This window comes from Rattus rattus, chromosome 4 (assembly GCF_011064425.1).
Source record: "Rattus rattus isolate New Zealand chromosome 4, Rrattus_CSIRO_v1, whole genome shotgun sequence".
NCBI lineage: Eukaryota > Metazoa > Chordata > Mammalia > Rodentia > Muridae > Rattus > Rattus rattus.
This window is the reverse complement of record NC_046157.1, coordinates 122,895,932-122,923,021: the sequence shown is the minus strand read 5'-3', so window position 1 is coordinate 122,923,021 and position 27,090 is coordinate 122,895,932. Positions and strand designations below refer to the sequence as shown.

At 43.4% G+C, this 27,090-nt stretch overlaps 1 protein-coding gene across 3 annotated transcripts in view; it reads right to left on the bottom strand.

Moving 5' to 3' along the window:
- Positions 1 to 26,863, bottom strand: part of Nab1 (NGFI-A binding protein 1) — a 37,924-nt gene extending 11,061 nt beyond the window's left edge. Inside the window, exons 1-4 of one of the 3 annotated variants that reach the window (XM_032901083.1) lie at positions 26,638 to 26,863; positions 16,593 to 17,427; positions 7,922 to 8,055; positions 7,450 to 7,501 (exon numbers count right to left, since the gene is read on the bottom strand). In XM_032901083.1, coding sequence (XP_032756974.1) covers positions 7,450 to 7,501; positions 7,922 to 8,055; positions 16,593 to 17,408 — 1,002 coding nt within the window. In that variant the 5' untranslated portion in view covers positions 17,409 to 17,427; positions 26,638 to 26,863. Of the gene's footprint in view, positions 1 to 7,449; positions 7,502 to 7,921; positions 8,056 to 16,592; positions 17,428 to 26,271; positions 26,400 to 26,633 lie in introns of those variants that run through there. The other 2 variants (XM_032901085.1, XM_032901084.1) reach the window with 2 other exon arrangements.
- Between the last annotated feature and the right edge of the window lie 227 nt (positions 26,864 to 27,090).

Sequence of the window (27,090 nt, the reverse complement as noted above, 5' to 3'; positions counted from 1 at the left end):
GATTTTCTTTTACTCCTACAACTCCAGTCTCCATTGGAGCAAACCTTCCTTTAAGCTCAAAGTAGACTTGGATCAAGCATCAAGGAGATTGCCCAGCAACAGCCCTGCTGGCATTCAGAAGCCCAAACTGTACTGGTTCCCATTTCAAAGGCATTTTCTACCTAACCCTCACAAACAATGCTCGTTTTCCCCATTCTATAGCTACAGACATCAGCTCCAAGCCTAAGCTTGATGCATACTCCCCTAATGTGAGGGTATTTCTGACACTTGACTATAAAAATAGCTATTTTTCATGAGAACTGACTAGAACTTTGTAATTTGTACTGGGTTTGAAGTCTATTGCTATTGCTAATCCTGGGATGTGGAACATAACCATTTTGCCCCTGAGTATATATTGTCCCATTTGTAAGAGGGACACTATAGCAGCCAGGAGGCTAATTTACACAGTCATTTTTAGGGAAACAGAAAAGTGAAAAGAAAATACTTTGCGCCTCAGTACTTGGCACATATGAATTACCCACACAAAATATTTCTTCATTTAGAATGTTCTGCCCCAAAGCCACCAGGTTTAATTAACATAAAACATCCCAGTATAGGTGACTTACCCATTCCTTTGTTATGTAGAGGAAAAGAACGTGTTTTAGGTATAGTATAACTCCCCAAGGATGAGTGGGGCGCCATATACTTAAAACTCTAACCAGCAAGAAAATGTTGGGTACACCGATAGGGGAATATTTTGCTGAAAAGTACAGTGGAAATCTAGAAGCACTCGGGGATACAGCAGCAGCTAGGGAAGGCATGGTGCCACACCTTGGCAAGCAGTGTACAGAAGCCATTGATCAGAGACCCAGAACACTGGAGAGGGAGAGAGAGAGGGGGGAGGGAGGAGGGGGGAAAGAGAGAGAGAGAGAGAGAGAGCAGAGAGAGCACATGAAAGCTGAAAGGAAGGAGTTCTTCAGAAAGAGGGTGGCTTAGATAAATGCCTGAGGGTAAGCAATGGGCTGCACATAGCTTATCACAGTCACAGTTAGGAGTATCTTAAGGAAGGGTCCAGTGAAGCTAGACAGGCACTGCCAGATTCTGTGGAGCCTTATACACAATGCTATGAAATCTAAATCTTATCTTAAACAAAGTAAATATCCCCTTTATTTAAATGGTAAAAAGAAGCCATTGATGCTCTCGGAGAACACTGCCAGGCCATATTTTAGAAAGGCTACACTAGACACAGCTGATACTTGGTCAATGTCTGTGGTGAAGACGGACGACAGTGGCCTAGGAGGACGTTGGGGATACTCACTACAATAAAGGCTACAGGGCCAGGCATAGATTACAAGGGGACATAGAAAATGGATTGATGCAGGCAGAGACATCTTTTTCTAAGGGCTGCCATGACTTCCCTGTATAAAATGAAGTCAGGGCTGGAGACTTACAACAGCCATCAGCTCAACCGTATGTTGTGGGTGGAGCGGCTGACGGGAGCCCCAGATGCCGCAGTGTCTTGAATGCTGTTTGAAGAGGCTTGTGAAGGAGGAAAAAGCTAGCCAGTTTTCTTGTGTTACGACCAGATGTGTGGTCTCGGTAAGTCAGCCGCATCGTCTACAGCATTCTCAATTTTTCCATGGAGATTGTATCACCTGCTTCGCCTGCCCAGGGGAGGGTTGTGCCTATTAAATGAACGACGCAGATGGCAAATCTTGTCATGAGTGCCTTCATGGTCAGGACTATTCAGCCATGAGAATACTGCAAAGCTGGGGAGCGAAACTTCGACTCTGGACATAAAAGCGTTCTGGAAAATGGGGGGGTTAGTACTTCATTGTTTGTGTTAAGAAACGGGGTGTCTGGCATATTCAACAGAGAATCAACAGGGAGAACATCTCCAAGATACTGGTATATTGGTAGAGGAATAGCTTGGTAGTTGCTGTATTTGGTACAAAGCTTATTTTGCGGGCTCTGTAGCCTTCTTTCTAGGCACCAGCTGTATCATGCTATGAGCGATTTCTCCCCATGTCACATGGATGGCTGCTGCCATTAATCACAGTGTTCCCTTGGTGATGAGGCTCTGGTCTCAGCAATGAGAAAGTAAGATACATGTTTGGAAGCTGTCTGTGACCTAGTTAGTCTCACCGCTCCGGTCTCCCCTCTTTCCCACCGAGCACCAGAAAGCTGCCTAGCTGTTTTGGACTGCTGGGCGATGGCAGATGTTCTTAACCCCATGTGTGCATTTTCCCCTTTTTCTATTCACGCTTTCTGTATGAATAGCAGATTGTACTGTTTCTGCTTTTCTGATCCAGAGAGAGGAGCCTGCTTCAGACTCCACCGGCTTTCCTTTCTCGAGCTGAGTCACAGTGTAGGTGGATATTCTGACCCTGCCTCTCACTCCCCACTGCCCCAGAGCAGCTGCTTGGCAGATGTTTCCTCTTTCTTGTTCAGACCCAGTTCTCAAGACTTTCTGGTCTGTTAACAGATTCAACTCATCCGTCCAGCTGTGCCCTCTCCACTGCACAGGGACAGAGTTGTCACCCTCCTGTCTGTCCTGTACTCCACTGCACAGGGACAGAGTCGTCACCCTCCTGTCTGTCCTGTACTCCACTGCACAGGGACAGAGTCGTCACCCCTCCTGTCTGTCCTGTACTCCACTCCACAGGGACAGAGTCGTCACCCCTCATGTCTGTCCTGCACTCCACTCCACAGGGACAGAGTCGTCACCCCTCCTGTCTGTCCTGCACTCCACTCCACAGGGACAGAGTCGTCACCCTCCTGTCTGTCCTGCACTCCACTCCACAGGGACAGAGCTGTCACCCTCCTGTCTGTCCTGCACTCCACTCCACAGGGACAGAGCTGTCACCCCTCCTGTCTGTCCTGCACTCCACTCCACAGGGACAGAGTCGTCACCCCTCACCCTCCTCACCCTCCTGTCTGTCCTGTACTCCCCTCCACAGGGACAGAGCTGTCACCCTCCTGTCTGTCCTGCACTCCACTCCACAGGGACAGAGTCGTCACCCTCCTGTCTGTCCTGCACTCCACTCCACAGGGACAGAGTCCTCACCCTCCTGTCTGTCCTGTACTCCACACAGGGACAGAGTCGTCACCCTCCTGTCTGTCCTGTACTCCACTCCATAGGGACAGAGTCGTCACCCTCCTGTCTGTCCTGCACTCCACTCCACAGGGACAGAGTCGCACTCCACTCCACAGGGACAGAGTCGTCACCCCTCCTGTCTGTCCTGCACTCCACTCCACTCCACAGGGACAGAGTCGTCACCCCTCATGTCTGTCCTGCACTCCACTGCACAGGGACAGAGTCGTCACCCTCCTGTCTGTCCTGCACTCCACTCCACAGGGACAGAGTCGTCACCCCTCCTGTCTGTCCTGCACTCTACTCCACAAGGACAGAGCTGTCACCCCTCCTGTCTGTCCTCATCCTAGCCGTTCTGGCAAATGAAGAAAACTACCATGAAAGCGGACACAGTACACAGTCCATCCACGCGGTCACTGGTCTTCAGCAGTCTCTCTAAGAAGCTCCTTATGACACTACCATTACTGGAGATAATGACAGTTTGTTCTTAAACCAAAAAGAAAGGTTACCAGCTGACTCTCCTTTTAACCAGTATTTTAAACCTTTAAGCAAGAACAAGACAGACATCCAGGAATTCTGGCTCGTAACTCCTCATGCTCATGCTGGCCAGTCAAGCCATCCTGACCTTGTCATAGGAGAGTATAAATTACCTTCTGTGGATATCTTTCCAATGTACTCTTTATACTCACTCTGAACAGAAAGCTCTCCTTCATATTAATATATTTTATAGTCTCCACTATTAAATTTTCTACTCAAATCTTACAGTTTTTACCAGGCAGTCATCCTTAGATTCGAAAACAGTAACTGTCCTTGCCTTCATGAGAGACCGCCAGTCCTACACACACTTTTTCCTTCATAACCACAGAGCGGAAAGAAGATTCTAAGTCCGACAGAACTGTTGTGTGCAGGAGGTGTTTTGCGAATGCTCATTTCACCCAGAAAGGTACTGTCTGGAGCTCAGATGTAAGACATGAGCTGGAAACCCTGGTTCTTGCACTGGATGGCAACATGGCAACTCTGGGTCTTCCCTGTCTGTGAAATGGACGTCATAAAGCATACACAGGAAGGTCTGTGAGGACAGGCACATAATAGCGTGATTTATAAAATCATCCTCATTATGATTGTCCCACAGCTGCATGCTTTAGGGTCGCTAGGTAAAAATAAGAATAAAACCACGCAGTTCACTCTTGGTTTAGCTAGAGGTGGGTTTTCTGCAGTTGTTCAACCCTGCAGAAGTGTTACCAAGCCTGACTCCCTGTCGCACGGGGCTTGGAGAGGGGCTTTCCCCGGACCTGTCCACTTTTATGTGCTTTCGCTAAGGCTCACTCAAGCAGGAAGGGTCTCTGTGATTATCTTATTTACTTTAGAAATTGAAGAATTAATGTTCAAAATCTCTACATATTTCACCATCTAACATCATTTAAGAACAAAAGACATATATTTTTACACAGTCTGGTTGACTTATTACAGCCATCATTATGGGAGAACAGTGTTGTCTCAGGGGAGACAGTGAGGTGAGTTCTTCATTTACTGCACCCAACCCCTACGGTGTGGCTCTGGGAGACATGCCTTCAGCCACAGGAAGAGATCAGACTGCCCTTGGACATGGCACTGCCCTACTAGTGCATCCTAAGGCACCGACAACAGCACACAAAATTGTTTCCTTCCCTACTGGACTGGACATGACATTCTGTTGTTCTCTGCAAATGTGTTAAACATGGAAACAGGTGAGCAACTTGGTCTGTGTGCTTACTGGCAGTTGGAGCAAATTTTGGAGCAAGGGAGAGAAGTGGTCCTTGAATTAATTTCGGCCCAGGCAATTGGAAATCTGTCCTACATCTGTCTCTATGTTACTACCTTCAAATAAGGAATAAGCTGAGAAGCACAAAAACGTTTATTAAAGTGAGAGTAAAAATAGGCTTACAGAGTTCTAAAGTCTCTCTGATTCCAGGTTTCCTTATGAGGTTCTTGGTGTCAGGAATATTGCTAGACAAATACTGCCTTTCTAAACCCGATTGGTATTTTTGTTACATCTGTCTTGCCTGAATGTCACCCTAAATAACCCCTGGCATTCCTACCTTTAAAGCCCAGCTCAACTGAAACTTCCCAGGGGAGGCCCTACTCACCCCTCGAACACTCTGATGCCACAGCTGCCTCATGGAAGGCACTAATCTTGGTGACAAGTGTTACAGGGAGCAGACCTCATGAGAGCCAACACCACCCACTCCAGCATCAGCTTCTGGAAGCACGTGGACAGCCCCAACACCCAAACATACTCAGAACACAGAACAGAACCTGGCAAGGACAATGCCAGACTTACAGACTGGAATGCTGAGTGACATGGATTATGCACAGAGAACGCTTTGAAGAGAATGGTGGCGATGCCTGAGTACTTTTACAAAACTAAGCAAACCCAAAACTGTAAGGAAAACGATAGAGCATGATTGAGTATTCGAGGTAAGGATTGCATTTATTTCTAGGAACAAGCTAGGAGTCCGGTGTATGCATGGGACACTCGAGAGGGTCCGTCGCTAGCCTTGTTAGGAAGGGCTAAGATTTTTACAGGGAAAGGCAACTGTGGTTGTTTTAATTCTAAATCGAAACCATTCACCTATTCAAGTGGCTTCGTGACCCTAATAAAATGAGCCAACCATATTGAACGACTTCTCTTCAGGATATATGTCAAGGGATTGAAATTTCACAGGCAAGATAATGACCCAACAGTCTCTCCAATTTCTAATGATAAACTCAAATTGCTACAGAAAGAAGTTGCTTAAGTTTCAGCTCAGGGCCATTGAGAGGTTCAAAAAAAGATTCGTGCAACCAAAAAGCAATAAAGGCAGCTCCAGAGGCAGCCATGACCACATTTCAGTGTAAAACAGTAGGGCGGACATTAAGAGATGACCAAGTCATGACTTACTGTATGGGAGGAGACACATAGGTAAGAACCCTATTCTTCTCTAGCAGGGCAGACCATTTCTAAACTAAACACAAACATTAAAGAATTCATAATCATAAGTGCTATGAAACAAGCTGGACAACAGCCAGAGTGTGATTTGGGGTACATAAGCCCCGCTCCAAGCTATGGCCGCCTTGGCTGGAATCCGGTGGTGGATGCTGAGAACACTGAGCTCGTCAATCCCAGCCATGGGCTGGTATTAGTCTGTGTAGGTGAACTAGTAGGAACAGAAATGTTAAATAGCATAGACCAGAAGCAAGCCAGAGCCAGACTGTGAGGGTCCCAGACACCTCCCATGTTAGGTTTCCTCACAGGAATGAAAAGCCACTGGGGTTAAAGCGAGAAAAATGTATGTTTTACAAGATAATTCTGGCTTAGTACCAATGAAGAGTTCTGCCATACAGACATTAAGAAAGGATAGCATGGTGATAGATAGCTGGGGTGGTCAGCTAGAGCTGACCTGCTAGAACTGACATTAAATAATGGGGTAGACCAGAGAGTCCACGTCTATATCCACACTCGAGAGGGAAGGACGAGAGTGGGGACTGCGATTGTAACTTTCACTCTGCCGTAAGCTAGACTTAGACACGCAACCCAACTGAGAAGGAGTAGTTCTGAAGCCATCTGTACCTCAAGAACCCTAAGAGATGCATGTTTTCTTGTTGTTTGCATCTTACCACTCCCAAGTTAAAATGATAATAATAGTCTCAACCAGAGTCCCTTGGGAAAGGTTGTAATACAGTAATGTTTCCAGGATTGTAGCTACTGAGCTGTCGGTTCCTGAGGATAACACAGAAAAAGTCAACTCCTGAGGGACCTGATGGCTAATAACAGGAGAGGAAAGAGCTGTTCAACCAATGAGGATTTTCCAGTCTAGAAGACGCTAACTTGCAAATTAATAAATTAATTTGTAAATTAATAAACTAGGTATCAGTGTAGTCAACACAGTTTCCTTTTAAGATTCTTCTGGGGGAAGAGGCCAGAGGAATGGCTCAGTGTTGAAGTGCATTGGCTGTTCTTCCAGAGGACATGGGTTCAATTCCTAGTATTGGCAAAGTAGCTCATGACCAGATACATCCCCAGCTCTAGGGATCCAACACCCTCTCCTGGTCCACAGGGCACTGCACTCATGTGGCACAGGACATAAACACAGGCAAAGCATCAATACACATAAAATAAAAATAAGAAAATCTCAAAAACATGTAAAAAAAATCTCCTCGGTTTACTCACTGAGATGACTACAAGCACTTCAGAATAACAAATTCTGTATTTCTTTTAAGATGTAAATTTTCCTTTTTACTGAATTATAGGGCCTTTCCTTTGTGCCTGAACTAGGAAATTTTAACATTATTTTGGTGATCTCATTATAAATAAAGCAAAACTTATTAGCATACCAATATAATTCATGTATCCATACCTCCATTTTAATTCTCTTTGGAGATAATTCATCTCTTTCACCACATTTTAACCTAAAGGGAAGGGAGAAAGAAAAGAGGATTAAGCAAAAAACCAGAAATTGCTGTTAAGATTAAGAAGCTCCACTGGGTTACTGCGGACAAATTATATACAGTTGATTTATTTCAAAGCCCAGATTTTGGGATGTCTTCAGTAAGAATGCATAATAAATGTTTGAGCAGCTAAATTTAGCAACTGATTTCAACATCATACAGTGCATCGTCTATTTAAATAGCAAATGGTGCCCATTGATACAAACATTTTTTTAAAGTTCCAGTTTAAAATAATTTAATTAAAAGGATATCTTTGAAACAATGTTTTGAAAGGTCTAAATGAGTTGTAATCTTACTTTCTCAGAAACATTTATAGTCTCTCTATGAGCCATGTTCTAAACTGCCTCTACCCACAGTGCAAATGCCCGGCGCCCACCTTACCTGGTGGTCCTGTAAGTGTATTTGTAGGTAACTTCTCGAGAAACCTGCCTGGCCAGGGCGAAAAGCTCATCTCTTCTCGTCAGCAGGGCATTGTCCTTCACGCACAGCTGAGCAGCTGCCTCATTAACCGTGAGCTCAACATACAAAAGAAAGTTTTCAGAAGTGTAAGGATCTCTTCTTCATTAGATTACAGAAAGAAATAATGCCTAAACTCCCCCTCTCTGCTCATGCCAGCCTTCAGAAGGGACAGCTGACTTCCGGTCTTCTAGAGACCAAACAATCTGGAAAAAAATACCGTACTTTTATTACCTGTATTTGTTTATTCTGTATTTTTGACTAGGTAGGGGAGTTTATGAATGATAGATATTCTTCAACTCATTTCTCTTATGAAAAAAAACAAAATTGATTTATGAAATGGTAACAATCCTTCTTTAGCCAACCCTGAATATACCCAGCCTGGCAGTGTTTCTCATGTGCACTGACACAAAAGTTCCTTAATCAGATCACTTAAACAGCAAAGTTGTGACAAGTCAGACTGGCACTGGAAAAGCTACTTCTTAGACTTTTTATATTTGCTTAATTCAATACTTCTTGTCAACATGCCCGTATGTTCCCCATAGCTGTGTCAAGGAGATGCAGGGGACTGCTGGCAGATAAGCTACGCTTCTCTTACTTATTAAGTAAGAAATGTCCTTAGTCAGTGTGGGTCATGGTGGGAAGAAGGGCTTGGGGTTAGCAGACCTGGGACTAATTCTGTTCAACTGCTCATGGCTATGTGACTCTGGACACACAGAGATGTCCCTAAGTCTTGCTCTGTACCACTCCAAAGGCTGTCACAGTAAGAAATGGAGCGATACCTGGTATGAAGCTGCTGCTGTGTTCAGCTCTTCTATTATTTTATCAAAAAGTTTAGTCATCCACCTTTCCTCTCTACCCAGGCACCTCACCTTTGCTGCTAATAACTTCTTATTTCTCTACACGAAGAGCTGTCAACCCTTTTGTTCACCTATATAATTCTGAATATTTTATTTTTACCATGTTTTTTGACAGAAACTTGGCTTATTCACATGAGTACCTGATACAGGGTCAATGCACAATAAATACTGTTGACTGATAATTTTAAAATCCTTTATAATAATATTGTCTTTGTCATACATGTAAAACATTATTTCAGTTAAGAGCAATATATAATTTAAGCCAACGTCACCTACATAACCCCAGTTCTAGTACTATAAGCAGAAAAGGACATTCGTAAATGTACATCTTTGCCTGCATACCTAATTATGTGTCATAAGCACTAACAAATGGATTGTTAGATCATAGAACACACTAAATTTTAGTAAGATTTTTTAAATATTAGTTTTTATTTATATATGTCTGTCCTGATGTATGTTACATGTATGCAGATACTGAGAGGTCAGAAAAGGGTATAAGGTCCCCTAAAGTTGTCTTCACAGGCACTGAATGCTGCCTGATATAGATGCTGGGAACTAAACTTGAGTGCTCTACAAGAGTAGCAAGACAGTTTCAAGCACTAAGCCATATCAGCAGCACTCACTAACTTTTTATGTCCTACCACGATTTCCCTTTAGAGAAACTACTCCAGTACCATAAACACACATAGGAAGATCATTCCTAGAATCATTTCCAGTGTTACTTTCTATCTTTTAAAAAGCTTTACCTACTTCGTATATATCTAGATGGCTTTTGATTTGTTATACATTTATTTGATCAGAGAATAAGATGAACTGTGATGGTTAATCTCAATTGTCAATGAGATGAGATCTGGGGAACAGGCCTTGGGGCATGCCTGTAAGGGATTATCTTGACTGGGCTAGTTGGAGTTGAGAGGAAAATTCAACTATGGGTGGCACCATTCCCCAAGCTGAGATGAGGATGCACATAAGGAGAAAGTGAACTGGCCCTAAGCATTCACTGCTCTGTTCTACCTGACTATAAACACAAGGTGACTAGATGCTTCAAGTCCTGCTGACGGCTTCCCACCATGATGAACTATGAGCCCAAATAAACTCTTCCTTCATTAAAGCTGCTTTTGTCAGGACATTTTAAGGACAGAAAAATTAAGACTTAACCCAAACCAAAACCAACCAAACCAAAAACAACAACAACAACAACAAAAGGCTGACTAAAACAAACAGAGATTCGATGGCAGGGACATTACCAGAAATGCTTGATGAGTCAGAAAAAGAGTAAAAGATGGCTGTGCTCAAAGAGCAAGTAAGTTAAGGATGGAGTGCCCAAATCAGTCAGTGTCAAAAGGCTGGGAAGTATGCGAAAGGACCAAGAGGCATGGTTCAGTGCTCCCCAGAGGGAGGAGCCCTAAGTCACTACCATCCACAAAACTCCAAGCTTTAGAAACTCGCCCTTTACCAGAGGCATCAAGGAGCATTACCTATCCTGAACTTCAGAGCTATGTGGAAGCGAGCAAAAGTCAAATCCTCCATCCTCACATAGACCTCCTCAAGCCCTAATTCACTCACACTAAATGGGCTGAGACATTACTGTTGGTTGTGTCTCCTGTTAAATTGTAGAAATAAATCCAGGTAAGTGGTATCGGAAGCTATTTCCTTCCAAGAACTTCTAAACCTTTTAAGACATGTGAGCTCAGTCAAAGAAATTAGACATGAGAAACAAGGCCAATGAGATGGTCCAGTGGGCAAAGGAGCTTGCCACCAAGCCTTCTTACCTAAGTTCATTCTCCAGGACCAGCATGGTAGAGAGAACCAACCATGTAATCCAACAAGAATTAGAAAACAAAAAACAAAAAACAAAAACCAGGGGTAGGGAAGATTCACTCATGTTTAGAAGCAAACAAAATTCTAAATAACTCATGAGACAGTAATTATAAAATAAAACATAAAATATTGAGCTTTTAAGAATAACAGTGAACCCATGAACAGTGAAAACTCAAGAGCTACAACTGCTTGAATCAGAAATATAAGAACAATGGAATACTAATGAATCCAACACCCAATTTAATTTAGAAGAGACCACAGGCACAACATTGTTGCTTGAAGACAACCACAGACACAATATTGTAGCTTAAAGACAAACCCAGACACAACATTGTAGCTTAACAACAACCACAGACACAACATTGTAGCTTAATGGCAACCACAGGCACTACATACAAAGGCAAGACTGTTTCAATAGTTTATTCACAAAATAGAGGAGGCAGTTCTGGTGGATTGAAGAGGAACAGCCCCCATAGACTTTTGTTTGTAGGGAGTGACACTATCAGGAGATGTGGCCTTATTGGAGTAGCTGTGACCTAACTGGAGGAAGTGCGTCACTGTTGGGCTAGGCTTTGAGGTTTCATATGCTAAGCCTAATGTAGCACACAGTCCCCTTCTGCTGCCTGCAGATCGAAATGTAGACCTCTCTGCTCCTCTCTAGCACTTTGTCTGCCTGCATGCTGCCAGTGGACTAAAAATTAAATGTCCTCTATAAGAGTCGTTGTGGTAGTAGTGTCTCTTCACAGCAATAGAAACTGACAGAAGCCAGACCGGGCCCACTGACCCTTGTCTATGGTTCTCAAAGAAAACCTGTTTACAAATTTTGGAGCAAATGTAATGGGTGGGTAAAAGACCAAATAGACTAGGTTAGGTCATAAAAATTATAAATAACTTCATGTAGTGTTTGAAAATGAATGAAATCAATGTGTTTAGAAAAATGTAAACTTCCTAAGTGATTCAAGAAGAAATAGACCACCTTAAAAGTCCTACGATTATTTTTTAAAGTCATCTTAGGAAAACCTGGCACTCCTTAAGGTGCTAAGAACCGTCAGGCTGACAGCACGAGAGTGAAAATTTTGTCACCTATGCGGAATGTGTTCTCATGTGAATGTCCCAGATGCAGTTCCTTCTCTCAAAACTGGAACTTCTGGGATCTTCTGAAACATCTCAACTTTGACCTCTCACCTCTGCACTGGCAGCTGACGTCCTACCCAGCGGACCTCTCACCTCTGATCTCTCATCTTGCTGACCACTCACCCAGCTGACCTCTCACATTTGGCACCACTGTTTCATGACCCTGAGGATTTTATCTTGTTAATTTCTTAGCAGCCATATTCCCACCGAGTTTCAGTGGAATTATCATTTACTTGCTGACTACTCTCCTTCTCCATCTTGAAGCTCTAGAGTCCTTTCACCAGAAGATGCTATCTGCAACAAATAGCACCCAGTAGACGTTACTGACACACTTATGTTTCTGCGCCCTTTCTGCTTACGTCCACATTCTCTACTACCTTGCTATTTCCAATTTTCAGTTTACTTCTCATCATCCGTTGACTTGAGATCCAAAGCACACTGCCTGCCTACCTTCCCATCTCTTGTCTCCAACTGTACCTCTGGATACATGAAATATTTTACCTGCTGAAATTCCTAGTACCACATCTGCAGCTGTCCCAGGCCCCTTAGCGCTGGCCCCATACCAAGAGTATGTATGGTTTAAGTTTTGTCTTCGCACAGGAGTATGTGTGTATGTGTACATCAATTATCTCTTCTTAACTTTAAAAGTAAAAGTGAATGTTCTATTGTATAATTCTTTACCGAACAGAATACAATGCTTTTGGGGACAAATACAAAAGTGTGTACAAGAAAAAAAATCCAAGTCTGTAGACTTGGCTAGAATTGATTTTTTCCCTCCTAGGTATCAGAGGTGCTGGTAATCATTAGAAACTACAGACAACACTTAGCTTTGAAAGATTTAAATAAAGCATCCAGGATTTTAATAAAGAAAATTCTCAAAACAGTTAGATGGAGCCAAGGAAATTACATATTCCCTTATTTGGAAACTGAAAATAAACTGGTGACATTTATTTTAATCTTACATATTTAGAAATACTAAAATGTCTTTCTCTGACTTAAGCAGCTAATATTTTCATGGTTCCTGAAAGGTCATGATAACACTACTTTTTATTCTCACATAATTTCAGACTCCCAGTGTTCCCCAAGGTCTGAGAGAGGCTGAGCGCTTAAGAGAAACGGATTCTGTAGCCTGTCCTTTCATCCACACCACTGGGTTACAGTCGCACGCTGGAGCCACGGTAAACAAGAGCTGTCCAAGGTGAAGTTCAGAAGCAGATTTCCCAAAGCTCCGCCTCCAGCTCCGGCACCCAGCACCCACCCCGAGGACTCCCTTACTCATCCGTCCCTACTTAGCTAATGAAGCAAAGGGCACTGCAGTGAAACCCTAGTACAAGAAGAATCCTTTTAGGGGCTGGAGAGACGGCTCAAAGTTAAGAGCGCTAGCTACTCTTCCAGAGGTCCTGAGTTCAATTCCAGCACCCACATGGTGGCTCACAACCATCTGTAATGAGATCTGATGCCCTCTTCTGACATGTAAGTATACATGCAGGCAGAACACTTTACATATAGTAAGTAAACAAATGAATGTTTAAAAAGAATAATAATTCTTTTGAGTTGTTTAATATAAGGAAGGATTTTTTTCATAATGAAAATGAAATCATTGTAAAAATTACTTTTACTTTGATAAAAATATGGGTTTTCTTCTCAACTTTGTGTTTTATCTGAGAAACTTTAAAAATTATATAAAGATAGGCTAAGGCATAAAACTAAAACCACCAATACATGTTAGTCTTTCCCTACTAATTCCAGCTTTTCAGCTGGATACCTTTATTGTTCCCAGGTAATAAAGAAAGCACAAAGGAGCATCAGAATCCTACGGCTCACTGGTCCCCGTGAGCAGGAAGCTTTATGAGACCCAATCACGGCACAAGCTAACTCCAAAAGAGACCAATCACAGGCCTGTGATTCCAGTCGCTCCTGCCAACCAATTCTGTAATCATGAACTTCAGCCTTCAAAACCATTTATGTTAAAATACCAGGTGGTGAAATTGCTGAAAACAAGATTAACATACAAAATTCACCCGGTGATACATTAAAAATGTACTGAGAAAAAAATCTCATTTACATCAACCTGTACATCTTAGAGCAAGGAAAAATTAAATATACGTAATATAGACACTCAACAGACAAGAATCTGGTCAAATAAGAAATGTGCAAAATACATGTAAACTAAAAGAAATATAAAATTAATTACTAATGTAATTAATAAGATTTCTAAATAGGAAAAAACATATACTGTACTTATCTATAGATTCCATTACTATAAATATCCCATCTATTACCTAGTTAATTTACACATAAAACATTCCTAATCAAAATCACACCTTTTTTTAGAAACTTGGTAAATGTATCTAGAATTTTATTTGGAAGGAAAATATGTAAGATTAACAAAACCTTAAAAAAGAAAACCAAAACAAAGAAAGCCGGAAGAGCAAGAGTAATAAAGATGTGTTTTTCCATGCGACAGACTGCTGTAAAGACACTCAGCTGAAGGAGTCCATCTCAGTGAGGAACACAACGTCAGCTGAGCCATGCAGAAACAGATCAACAGACAAGACCGAGTAAACCCAAACTCACACTCGATAAACCAGTCAACTGTCAGAGGAAGGATGACCACATGAGAATTAGTATCTATAAGGCAAATGGCCCATGTCCATAAAATAGAAGTTCTTGTTTTGCTGTTGTTTTGTTTCCTTTTGTTTGAGACAGACAGTGTCACTACATACCCTTGGAAGTCACTGAGATAGACCATGCTGGCCTCAAATTCACAGTCTCCCTCTGCCACCTGAAGGCTGGGATTACACCCAGAACCAGTCAAAAACTTAAAAGACAATTGAACTCCTAAAATAGTTTTATGGACAAAAGATCGATCATGTGTTATAGGAAAAGAAACTCATCATCCACACTAGGAGAAGCAAATCTGAATATAGGTTTCCATCCAATGAGACTGGTAGAGGTTTAAATGTCAAATGCATTACTAACAAGCATAGATAAACAGACATTTGCATAGCAGTGACGGGAGCACGTTTCCAGCTTTTTAGAATTCAAGTTAGCAGCAATTAACAGTGGATGGAAATACTACATCTGCATACTCCTTGATCCCACAATTTACATGTTGGCATCCATTCTGCAGAAGAGTAAAACTATAAAAGGGTATGTGTGATTGGGGCTGGCTCGATGGTCAGGAGAGCACAGTGTTCTTGCGGGGGACCCGTACTGGATCTCCCAGCTGCCTAGAACCCCTGCTTTATGAAGTCTGACTCCTGTGCCCTGTACAGGTACTGACATACTTACACAGCAGAGCCACAGACATAATTAAAAACAACAAATGTTTTAAGGGAGTATTATAATGTTCGCACACCAGTATATAAGCTTTTTAAACTAGGAATAATCTAAAGGGCATTGGGAAGTGAAGAATTACAGCTAGTAATGGCCCATAAGGCAGCACGCAGATGAAGCGGGCAGCTTCCTGTGGCAGCATGGAGTTTCGCCACCAACAAAGGAATCTGGAGAACAGTTTGTGAAACATGAACTCACGCTTGTACACGCAAAGGTAAGTCTTTGAAAGTTTACAAGTCAGTAATTTACATCTTTTTATGTCAGAATACCTTCACAGTGAATACATGTTCCTTTCCATATTAAAGCACAAGACTGGGGAGAGAAACACGATCTGGAATAAAATACTACAGTCAACCTAATATTTCTTTCTGAAGGTTTATTCCTTTCTTCTAAAGGGTAGGTGGCTATTTTTAAAATGTCATTATGAAAGTCTTTTTCGCTCCTGAAAATGAATCCATTTCTAAGCACTTGCTGGACGCACTGGACTCTAGGGACAAAAGACAAAAAAAGACATCATCCAGCAAAAGACAGACCAGGATACAACACCCTCCAACAAAGTGTTCTAGAGCTACTGAGACAGGAGAAGACGCAGGATGAAAAGGGAAAAAGGAAGCAGATGGGACATCCTACTTGGAGGAAAAGATCACAGCAAAGACAAGCCTACATCTTCACTGAATAATCAAGATAGGTGTGGCCAGATACATAAGAAAAAACAAGGAAGTGCAAAGATGTATGAACACACTCAAAAGAGGTGTGCGTGTGTGTGTGTGTGTGTGTGCGTGTGTGTGTGTGTGTGTGTGTGTGTGTGTGTGTGTGTGTGCGCGCGCGCGCGCGCGTGCACATGCTCAAGCAGAACACTCTGGATAAAGTACTGTGGAAATGAAACAATGAGACCTTTGTGTGCTAACCAACTACTAAAACAAGAGCCAAAGCTACTCTCGACCCCAACCTTCATCTAACACAAGTTTGTTTCCCACACCAGCTGAAATTTGCCTTATGTTCTGGTCATTTTATGGTTCTTTTTTTTTTTTAAATAACGTTTAATAAAAAGGTTTTTTAAATGAAGATCACGTTTTAAAACCCTTTTACTTAACTAGGAAACCGATCACATTGCAAACGCAAATGTATGCTTCACTGCTTGAAGTCTGACATTTTTTTTCTAAAACCTACCTTGTACTGTAGTTTTAAAACTCAAATGTGTTTGAGTTCAACAGAAGGCAGCCCTAGGGCAGTAAGCAGCCTCTGCTCAGAACAGAGATGGCACACGTCAGCATTCTTAGTGCTGCTCCAGTAGTGTTCCTCCCTGTAACCCATCAACCAGTGCCCTGCAGTGAACAGCAGCAAATGCAAACATGCAAACATGCACCCCAACACCACACACACACACACACACACACACACACACACACACACACACACACACACACACACAGGCTCCTTACCTCATGCAATGTGAGGTGTTTACCATCCTTTCTTTTGGAGTCAAACCGCCCATAGATGGCGCTGTACTTTCTGATCTCCTCCTCCTTGTGTGGATCCTCGTCGCTCATCTCGAAGATGTGACCAATCATTTTGGCCAACTTCTTATTGTTCTTCAGCAGCTCTTTCACTTCATTCAAGTCACTTTTGGGCAGGGTGGGGGCCATCCGCTCCACACACTCGGCCACAGAGAGCGCGGCGGCAGCATCCAGGGCTTCGCTGCTTTCCTTTGGGGAGGCTGGGGAGCCCAGGTCTGCTGGGGAGAGACTATGCTCGCTTTCAGTGGTGTGGTGTCCTTGCCACAGTCTGGATTCACTGACACTCTGCAGTGCTAGACTTCCAACCTCTGACTTGCCCTGACCCAGGCTCTGAACACAGGTGGTGGCAGCGCATTTAGGGACCTTTAAATGTGGCTCTCGGGCACTGCTACTCCTTTCATAACTATTGCAGGATATTCCCAGCCATGTTGGTGATCCCTCTGGTAATTTATAGATGGGTATGCTACTGACAGGAAGGGAAGTCAATGGCTGGTTGAAAAGGCCAGGATTTGTAACCCAGTCTCTCAAAGCCTTCTGAAGCCGTCTCACATGAAGGGGCTTGCTTGCCATGCCCACCAGTGCCATGATTTCCAAAAATTCTTCTTCTCCAGCTTCACACAGTTGCTGGACATCATCACCACCTTGTTGGATAAAGGCATCAAAGTAAGAAAGCAGATTAGCTTTCTGCAATATTCGATACAGCTGCAGCTCTCCCAGGGTCCTAGGTAAGGCTGTGGCCATTACTGTGGATGGGCTTAACCTACAAAAAGAAGGAAGGAAAGACAGACTCATCATCACAGTGCTTTAAGCTTTTTAAATGGCTTGCAACACTGTATTATTTAGATAGCAACATTGCATTACTTAGAAAGTAACATGGGCAAAACAAGACACAAAGTATCTGCAGAGCAACTGGTAGTTACAGCTGCATCCTGACACACATAGTCCATCAAGCCCTACTCTTCATAACTCAGAAAGTCATGCTAAACCCACCCATGTTCCCTAAGGAAAACGGGCATTAAACACAAACTAGGAACACAGACCAAAGCTCAAAAAGGGGTTAGCCCATATTTTCAGCTTTGCATTTTCTTCCCTTCATGGTGTGGACATGGTGGTGACGATGAATAAAAAACCAGCAGGAAGTAAGACACTATCACATCACCGTCCACTGAACTGTTTATTTTGTGCCAGGCAACATGATGAATACTATTATGTCTAATCTTCATGTAAACCCTCTGACAGAGTTATTTCTAGACCTAGCCAGTGAAAGAGATAGATTTCAATGTGACTTGAAGATAAGAAAATAAGTGTTATACTTAGAGATGGGTGGGTGAAGGAATGAGGGAAAACTGTGATCACTTAGGCATGTGGAACACAGAAGAGACAGAGTTATCACTTATCAACACTTCCTGTGAGATCAGGAATGAGGACTGGCCAAGGACTTCCATTAAGCAAAGCAACCTTGTAAGCAATATACCCATGGATTAAAATGAGACACCACAGAAGCCCGACACATGAACACCATGGAGGCAAAAGGAAATCCAACTCTGCTGGTGTGGAGGAAGCTGACTGGAGACAACAGAAGCTGAGATACTAAGAGAACACTGGGAAACAGAAAGTCGCTGTGAAGCTCCAACTAGAATGCTACAAAAATTACAATCTCAGCCACCCCAATACAAAAAGAGTCTACCATTCTAAGCTTCTGTAGTCCTATCTCCCAGGACCTTTGAATTATCCGTGTTTTGATCAACTACCTACCTTCTCCAACTTCCCTTATCAGCAATGGCTCTATATTTACATGGATTAGTACAGGCATGGCCTTAATAAAAGTCCTACAGATTAAAAATAGAGAGAGAGTATCCAGTGGCTTCTGCTAACACCTAGTGGGAAATCATCTAGTGTGCTTTTGAAAAGCACTTTCCTTAGACCCTCAGTTCCACTATGTGAGTCTGGGTTTGGCAAATGAGGCAAATTGTACAAGTAGATTCTCACTTTATACACCCATGCAACAAAAGCTGCATGCTCTGTGAGCACCTCAGGGCTTCAGGTCTACCAACACAGTTACTCCATCTCAGTCCTCTGAGTAAAATGTTCTTCTTCTCAATCACCTCAGTGATGACCCATCTAGGCAGTGTCTATCACCTAACTGGACACTAGGCCTCAAAACAGTCTTGAGAGGTAGACCAAGTTTAAGTCTGTATTAACCTACACTCTCCATCAGAAGAGCTTCTGGAGTGTCTGAATAGAAGTAAAGCAAAGAAACTTACTCTCTCATCATTCGCCTGTGTGGCCGCTCTACATACTTTCACAGTACAACAGAAAAAAAAAAATCCACACACAGAAAAGCATGTATATGCACAGTCCTTTCCATAAGAGGACAGTGGCTTTACAAAACCCACTAAGTGATAAACTAATTCACCATATTTGTTTCCGAGATCACGGAATATAGGAAACAGTCCATGGCTTAGATGAACAGAATCTTTCAGTCATTTTATAACAATGGGAGAGAAAAAGGATATTTCTTAGACAAATAAAAAAATATAAGAGGACCTCAGGAACCCAAAGATGCAGACTTAGAGAATAGTCTTCGGAGGTAAGGTAATGGGCTTAGAAAACAGCAGTTTCTAAGTCTTCTCCTTTCTCATGTACTTTAACAAACCTTCTAGTTCTTGAGAAGGGCCTTGTGGACTGGCAAAGCAGCTAACACTGTAAAGAATGAAGGGGAAAGCGTACATTCCCAAAGTCAGAACAGCAGATGAAGGACAGACACACTACTTGGAATCCCAAAGCCTTTCTCAAGACCCACCCTCAAGGGCTGGGCAAGAAGGTTTCTCCCCAAGCTTTCCCCCTAGAAGACTGTGTCAGCTTCCTTCAAATCCCACCACTTCACACGTTAACTTGACTTGACTTGAAACTTCTATGAGAGTTTCTGTTTCCACAAAATCTGTAACTATTCATGCTTCAATACGAGGGTCAAATTAGCTGGAAACAACCTCTGCCTGTATCTCTCTGAACCGGGAATCAAAGGGTCATAGTAACACCACCACACTCCGGTAACTGACAACACGATAAATCCACTCAGCTAAAAGCCACTGCACCTGGCTGTTCCAAGACCCCATGGAGCATCACCTCCACTCTGCCCTTTTCATAAAACCCATGATTTAAAGAAACCATCGACTCATTCATTTTTGCTGTTTCCTAAAGATAACCCAGCCCTGCTTACCCCTGCAAATTTCATTCCCTATTAACTTGGTCGCTGAGAAGGTCCACAGCACGGGAAAGACGAATTTAAAAGGCAGAAAGAAGTTCATTCAGAATTCATTTTAGACTGCTCGTTGCTCACTAAATGGTAACACCGAGTTCCTAAACCTTACACATTTTCCCCATTGGCCCACACAGCACTGGGCACCTGCCTAGCTCAACCTGTGCTGTGTGAAACCGAGCAGAAAAAGTCACTGCTTCGTTCTTACTTCGCTTACTGAAATAGAATTTTCCAGGCCTGGGGCTGAAGATTTAGAGTAAGACAGAGAGAGGCCTTTCATGGTCTCACAGAAAAAGGGGAGCCTTTCCATCCAGTGTGCTGTGTCAGGACCCATTGGGATATCCGAAATCTTGAGGGACTACGAAGTTTTCACCAGGGTGTCCCAGCCATCACTCTGTCACTGTCACTCCTTCAGGCGTTTTCATTGGAATCTGATAAGGGCACACTGGTTCCCCTCCCCCATCTCCCCCTACTATATGCTAAGTTCAGGCACTCTTTGAGGACATTGTTGGAGCACAGGACACACAGCCTCTGTGGTACTTTTAAGGCTTGATCAATATTTTTATTTTGAAATTGTCCGTGCTGAGTATGGTGCTTCACATAAATATGTAGAACAAAATGAAAGCAGTGTAGTTAGAGCCATTTCAGAAACCCTGTCCCAATCTCAGGCCCAAGTTTATTTAATAAATTTGTGTGCTTTTGAAACTTGTCAGCAACTCAAACAGCAATTTTGAAACTCAAACATCTTAACATGATACAATCTATGGATATGCTAACTAGATACTAATGTGATACAAAATGACGGCAGAAGGACACTGCCTTTGTTTTCTGCAATTAAAATATCAGTTTTATAAAAAGCGGAAAACTTTAATTTGTACAGCAGAAATAACACAGTTCATAACCTACCCATAGTCTGGAACGTGAGTCAACAGGTTTCTAGCTGCATTTAGGGTTACCCTGCACTGAAGGCTGTGTAGTGCAAGGGGTGCATGTTGTGTGTTCAGAACCAAGGCCTCACTGAAGACGACAGAGGCAAAACAGCCCCCCCCCCCAGAGACACCTCAGCCTCTTTTACACAATTAATTCTAAGTCTTTATTTATTTGGTTCTCTCGAGTTCAGAAACCTTTTTTTTTTTTTTTTTTTTTTTTGTTCTTTTTTTTTTTTTTTTTTTTTTTTGGAGCTGGGGACCGAACCCAGGGCCTTGCGCTTCTTAGGCAAGCGCTCTACCACTGAGCTAAATCCCCAACCCCGAGTTCAGAAACCTTTTAACTACGCTGAAACCTTCACCATCTCACACACTGGATTTCATGACTACACATGGGGTCAAAACCCATAGTTTAAGAACCTGTGGCTTAGGTGGCTGGAGAGATGGCTCAATGATTAAGAGGCTGCCCTTCCAGAGGACCCATGTTCAATTCCCAGCACCCACGTAGCAGCTCATAACTGTTCTGTAACTCCGGTTGCAAAGGATCTAGCATCCGTCCATAGACATGCAGGCAGAACATCACTCCACATAAAAATAAATAGATCTTTACAAAAAAAAGGAAGAACCTGTGGCTTAGTGGGATAATGGAGGAGCGGATTATGGAGTCACAACAAAGAGATCTCAAAGTAAAATTGAAGCTTTTCATTACAAACGAAAGTAAATGAACACTTCTTTTATTTTACAAGGTACACACTAATTTAAAGTGTAACTGAACTTGTTCCTCTGAGAATGCCCAGTGTTTTCTCAATGAACAATGTTAAACGTAAAATAATCCTGAGTATTTATTTTAAAAGTGATTCTCATACCGGAAATACTTGAGAGTGATGAGCCTGAACCGTTCTTTCAGGCTGTAATTTAGCATCCCACCTGAAGACTGCCAAATCCATGCTTGGGGTGCCCAGAACCCAGGGCATGGCTTCATCTGCTTCCTGACTTCTGGATTCCCAGGTTTGCTCTCTGCAGCCCCTCAGTCTTTTCCATTGTACTACTTTCCCTGTTTCCCAGATTAATAAAAATGGTCCACTGTTGTTTTCACTACTTCTGCATGTCCTTGGGCCATATCATCAGCATCAACCTGTTTCTTTCTGTCCCCAAAGCACTCAATCCTGGTTTCCATTGCTTTCTGCTCCCACTCAATGAGGTATGGCTTTTCCCTCTTCTCTGTAAGTTTACCACAGCTTAACACAAGCAATCTAAATTACACATATACTATCCGTACCTCCCTCCCCTGTCCTGTAAGCTACCCTCCCTTCTCTCAGGGCCCATCCCGGGCATTGCTCCATAGCCTTTCCCATAAAGCCTTTCCCATAAAGCCTTTCCCACACAGCTGGGCTATAGATTTTTCTCTTGGTTTTCAGGCTGCCTACAGTAATAATGTTTTCCTTTCTTTCTGCCCAACACCCTCCCCAGTTTTGGTTTTCTTTCTTTCTTTTTTTTTTTAACTTATTCCAGTAAGTGAAGTCCTGAGCCAGTCCTGAGGACCCCGAGGGAAGACTGCCCTTCATGAAGATGACCCCGAAGAAAGGCTGTCCTTCATGAAGATCGGTTAAGCAGAAGCACATGTTTAAGTGCTGTGATAAATAGGATGCAGTGTGTTGCACAAAAGGAGCTTCAGAACAAAGGGCTTACCCCAGCTCTGAAGACAGGCACTGTTTGGTTACAGGCACCCTGAGGATAGGAATTAGGTTTCATTAACCTTTTATTCACCGTCATTCTGAGCAGAGTTTTCTGTGTGGAACACTACTTCTACAAGCATGGCTATATAATGAAACCTAATATCTGAGTCAGTCTCAGCAGCAGCCCCCTTTCCTACTTCATGGGCACCCTCTCAGTAACTTGGTGTCCCCAAAACTACCCATCAGGCAGCAGCGCCTTCCTTTGCATCCTTTCCTGTCCCTCATCTTTCATGGAGGCTACACTGCAGACCCTCATAGCAGGGCTATTCACCTAAGAGAGCAAAGAATCAAAGCCAAGTCCAGGAGCTAGACATGCCCAGAACCGTAACATTCATTGTATATGAACCCAATCCCCCAGGTCAGCATTTTTAAAAAAGAAATTAGAGGTTCGACCATGAGAGATCCTGGGTCATTTTTGTCTGTGTTCCTAAACGTCCAATGTAGTGTGTTTCAAGCATCTTATAGATCACACTACCCTTTAACAGACTCCTGTCTATTCTTAAATATTTTCCTGCAATACTGAAGAAACGATTGCCACATACACATTTAGCATCTCTGAATATATATTTAATATACTCTCAGGAGGTCCAGGGCAGTCCAGAAGACTCTTCCGGGACTAGCAAGAAATCAAGAGCAGCATCTCCCATGAGCCCTGACTTATCTATGCAACAGAGCCTGAACTTTCAGGTTGGGAGCTTTTGAGTTAATAGCAACCTCTTGAAAAGCATTGTGTAAAACTTACTGAAGATATCATGCATCATTTACAGATGAAGGGGTATTAATTCCACTCCCTAACATCCAAGTGAGATCTACTGCCCCCACAAGTGAACTTTCAAATATGAAGAGGACATTGGCCAGCCAGTTGCAGAGTGTAGCTCGGAAGCGGAGAGGCCTGGGAGAAGGGAGCAGTAGCCACAGCAAAGGATGAGACTCAAAAAAAAAGTGCCTAGAAAAGGAGGACCCCATAGGACATGCAGATGTCTCGCTTCCAATACTAAAATCCAGAACTCAAGGCTAGAAACCGTTTCCATGTGGTTCGGTTGCATTTCGTGGGTTAGGTAAGACTGATGCATTCCCTGGATACTCATCAAGTTCTAAAAAGTCATCCCTAGACACACTCACTCAGAAGTATGGGGTAGTATTTGGGCTTTTGTCGGTGCTGGGGGTTGAACAGTCAACCAGAAGCATGCTATGTGCACACTCCACACGAGCTATACTCTCAAGCACACAGTGACAAATCTTAAGTCAAGTTCAGGTCTTACTGCTCATATAGCTATGAATTACATCCTCAGCTTCTAAGGGATTTATGCTGATTTGGGATAATTGAAGTATTCTTCCCTATGGATTCTTCCTGCAATTCTGAATAGGTTTTTTTTTTTTTTTTAAACAGACTCTTTTAAAATTCACCCCAAACAATAAAGGGTAGGTTTATAACATTTTTTTTAAATTAGGAGAAGGTAAATTGGACTTACTTGTCTACTAAACAGCTATATATTAATACCAACAGACAAATACCACCACCACCACCACCAGCGACAGCTGCGAATAGTTCAGCCAATAGAGAAGGCATTTGGCAGGCATTAAGAGCATCTAGGTAGACTGCAGGCAACGTGTATACATATATAAATCTCACGTTCTTCAGAAGTTCCTTTGTGAAAAGTATTGACATACCATGTGAATTAACATACAGCTCCTAGATGTAATGTGCTGGAAAATGACACATTATTTGAAAGCTTAATGATATGTTTTAGCTTTGAGAATTCTCAAGATGAAGAGTAATGATTTTTTTTTCCCAGCATCGGCTTCTGAAATTTCCCTATTGTTCCATTATTAAGATGAGGGTATATCCTACTACAATATGAGTTATTGAACGTGTCAGATCAGAAAGGAAAGTTGCACTTACTATAATGACTACTCAAGGATGAGAAGAAGCAGGTGAGAGAAGAGTGAGACGCCGGCGAAGGAGCTGGCAACCTTAGAGGATACTCAAATGGCTGCTTTTTGTTCTTTACTATGTTTGATAAGATCCACAGTGAAATATGAGCATGGGAGAGAGTCACACATTAGCACCATTTGGAACTGTTCATAAGATGGTCACTTTCATGGAAGTAACGCAAATATATGATGGCCCTGTGGTATACAGAACACATCTGCGTTATGTCAAAATTAGAGATTTCCTTTTTAAAAGATGCAACAAAAACAGGTTTATTACAATGAAATAGCCAAGGCCTAACTCTAGCCAAGGCCTAACTCTAAGACAGATTTAAATCACCAAACACAAAACTCTAACACACTTGCTTTTATCCACCCATTTTTTTACTCTTAAAATCTAGAGTGTATGAAACAAATTCTTCCTTCAAAGCATCTACAGTACTAATTTCAATAAACCATATGTTCTTAAAGTTGAAATAAGAGATAGGAAGTGCTTTAGCTGATTGTTTAAATAATGACGAGGAGACAAGCCTAGGCTTTCTACAGGGCATGGTTGTTACTAACCAGTAACAAAAGAAAAACTTTTAGTTTAGGTTAAGATTATGCAAGATTAATCATTTACTTATTTGATGGAGTTTATTATTGTAATAGCTCACTAAAATTTTCAGTATCATCTATATCAATCTTAAGAATTTGTCATCTGAAACGTATTCACATCTAAGGGCCAGAATGAAGTAAAATACGCAGTGCCTCGTGTGTAATTTTGTTCCTGCTGCCACTAATACAGGAGACTTGGCCTCAGGAGAGAAAAAGTATGCTCAGAAGTGGAATGGCAGGTTAAGCAAAAGATGGTCAAGTCAAAAAAAGAAAAAAAAAAAAAGAAAGAAAGAAAGAAAAGAAAAAAGAAACAAATTAGATCCCTAGCGCTCCTTGAAATTATTTTCTTTCAAGATGTAATGTTCCAATATCTACACAGGAAACAGAGACGAGGAAGGCTGACCATGCTGCCCGTCTACAAATTCTCAACAGCATATTTATTAATCTGCTTGAGCTTAATGAAAGAACAGAATGAAATGTCTCAAAAGATGCAAGCTGGAGGAAGAAACCTTCGATCGAAGTCACTTGTACTGGCACAGAAGCTGGGTGTGAAGCAGCCTTTTCAATCTCAGGAAGAGAGCCTCCACTCTGGTTGGCTATCCTATACATTGGATCCTATACATCCTCTCTCCAATATCTCTTCTTAAAACCGGCAGATAAATTATAAATGCCATAACATATTTGTATAAAGAAAGAATTTTCAAAAAGTGAATATTTAAAAAGGGTAATTCGCTGCGTGTACAAAACAGCGAACCATTTCGGATGTGACTAATCTATTTTTAAATTCGGTTCCTCTGCGCCTATGCAATCTAATATTAACTATTAAAACTGCCAAAATATTTTTAAACGAGATCCTAGAATCTCTTTAGAGATTCTGATCTTTACACTCCGTAAAGTTGGCAGGCACGTCACTGGCAAACCAATCGGTAGTGACAACTTACTCCAAACCTGCTCTTTCGGATCAAATTGTAAATTAGCAGGCACTCCAAAATTTCCCAAGCCTCCCTGAGCCAGGGCACGGTTCCTGCTGCTCGCCCGCCGCAAAACTTGGTCAGCACAACCTACAAACGCAAATTCCAGCTCTACCCGGGAGACTCCTTGCAGATCTCCCGGGTTGACTGTACTTTGGTGTCTGTCCCCATAAGGTCACACACCTGCATCCAAAGCTTCTCTGTCCTACACGTGTCTGCACATTCCCCACTCAGCCTCAAGGCTCGGCGACTCCGGCTTCCCCTGCACCTGGGTGCCAAGTTTCTGAAAGCCACTTCCAAGCAAAACTCTCCTTCCGCTTTGAAAGCACAACTACAGTAGGAAGGGGCGGATAACAGGAAGAAAACGGAGACTCAGCGGCACTTTTAGGAAGTCCCCGGTCGCCGCGGAGCTGGCACCCCACGCGGGCCCGCGAGCGCGTCCTCCCCACCCAGCCCGCGTCCCCCGCCTGGCAGGACGCGTTGGCCCGACCGAGCCACGCGTCCGTGCCCCCCTCCCCCGCTCCGGCCCAAGGCCCTCCCGGTACCTACGCGGCCCGCGGCTGCGGAGCGCTCCGCGACAACGGCTCTGCCGGGCTCCTGCGGCGGCTGCGGCGGCCGGGACGCCCCCGCGCCCATCGAGGGGGGCAGGGACGTGGTGGGCGTGCGCTCTGTCCCCCGCCCGCCCCGACGGCGCTCGCTCCGCCGCGCGGGTGGAGGCTCGGGTGGAGGCGGGCGGCGGCGGCCCGGGGCACCCTCCCTCCGCCTCTGCCGCCGCCCCTCCCTCGGCCTCTCCCTCTCCCTCCCCCGCCACCTCCGCCGCCCCCGCCCCGCCCCGCGCGCTGTCACATCGGGAGATTCCGCTCTTGCTCCATTCGCCGCTCCGGCTCCCGCCCACGCGCGGCCGAGTGACGCAGATCCCGGCGTGGGCGGCCGCGGGGCGGGGGTGGGGGCCGGCGGGGCTGAGGCTCGGCGCGGTCCCGAGGGTGGCCCATTCCCACGGCA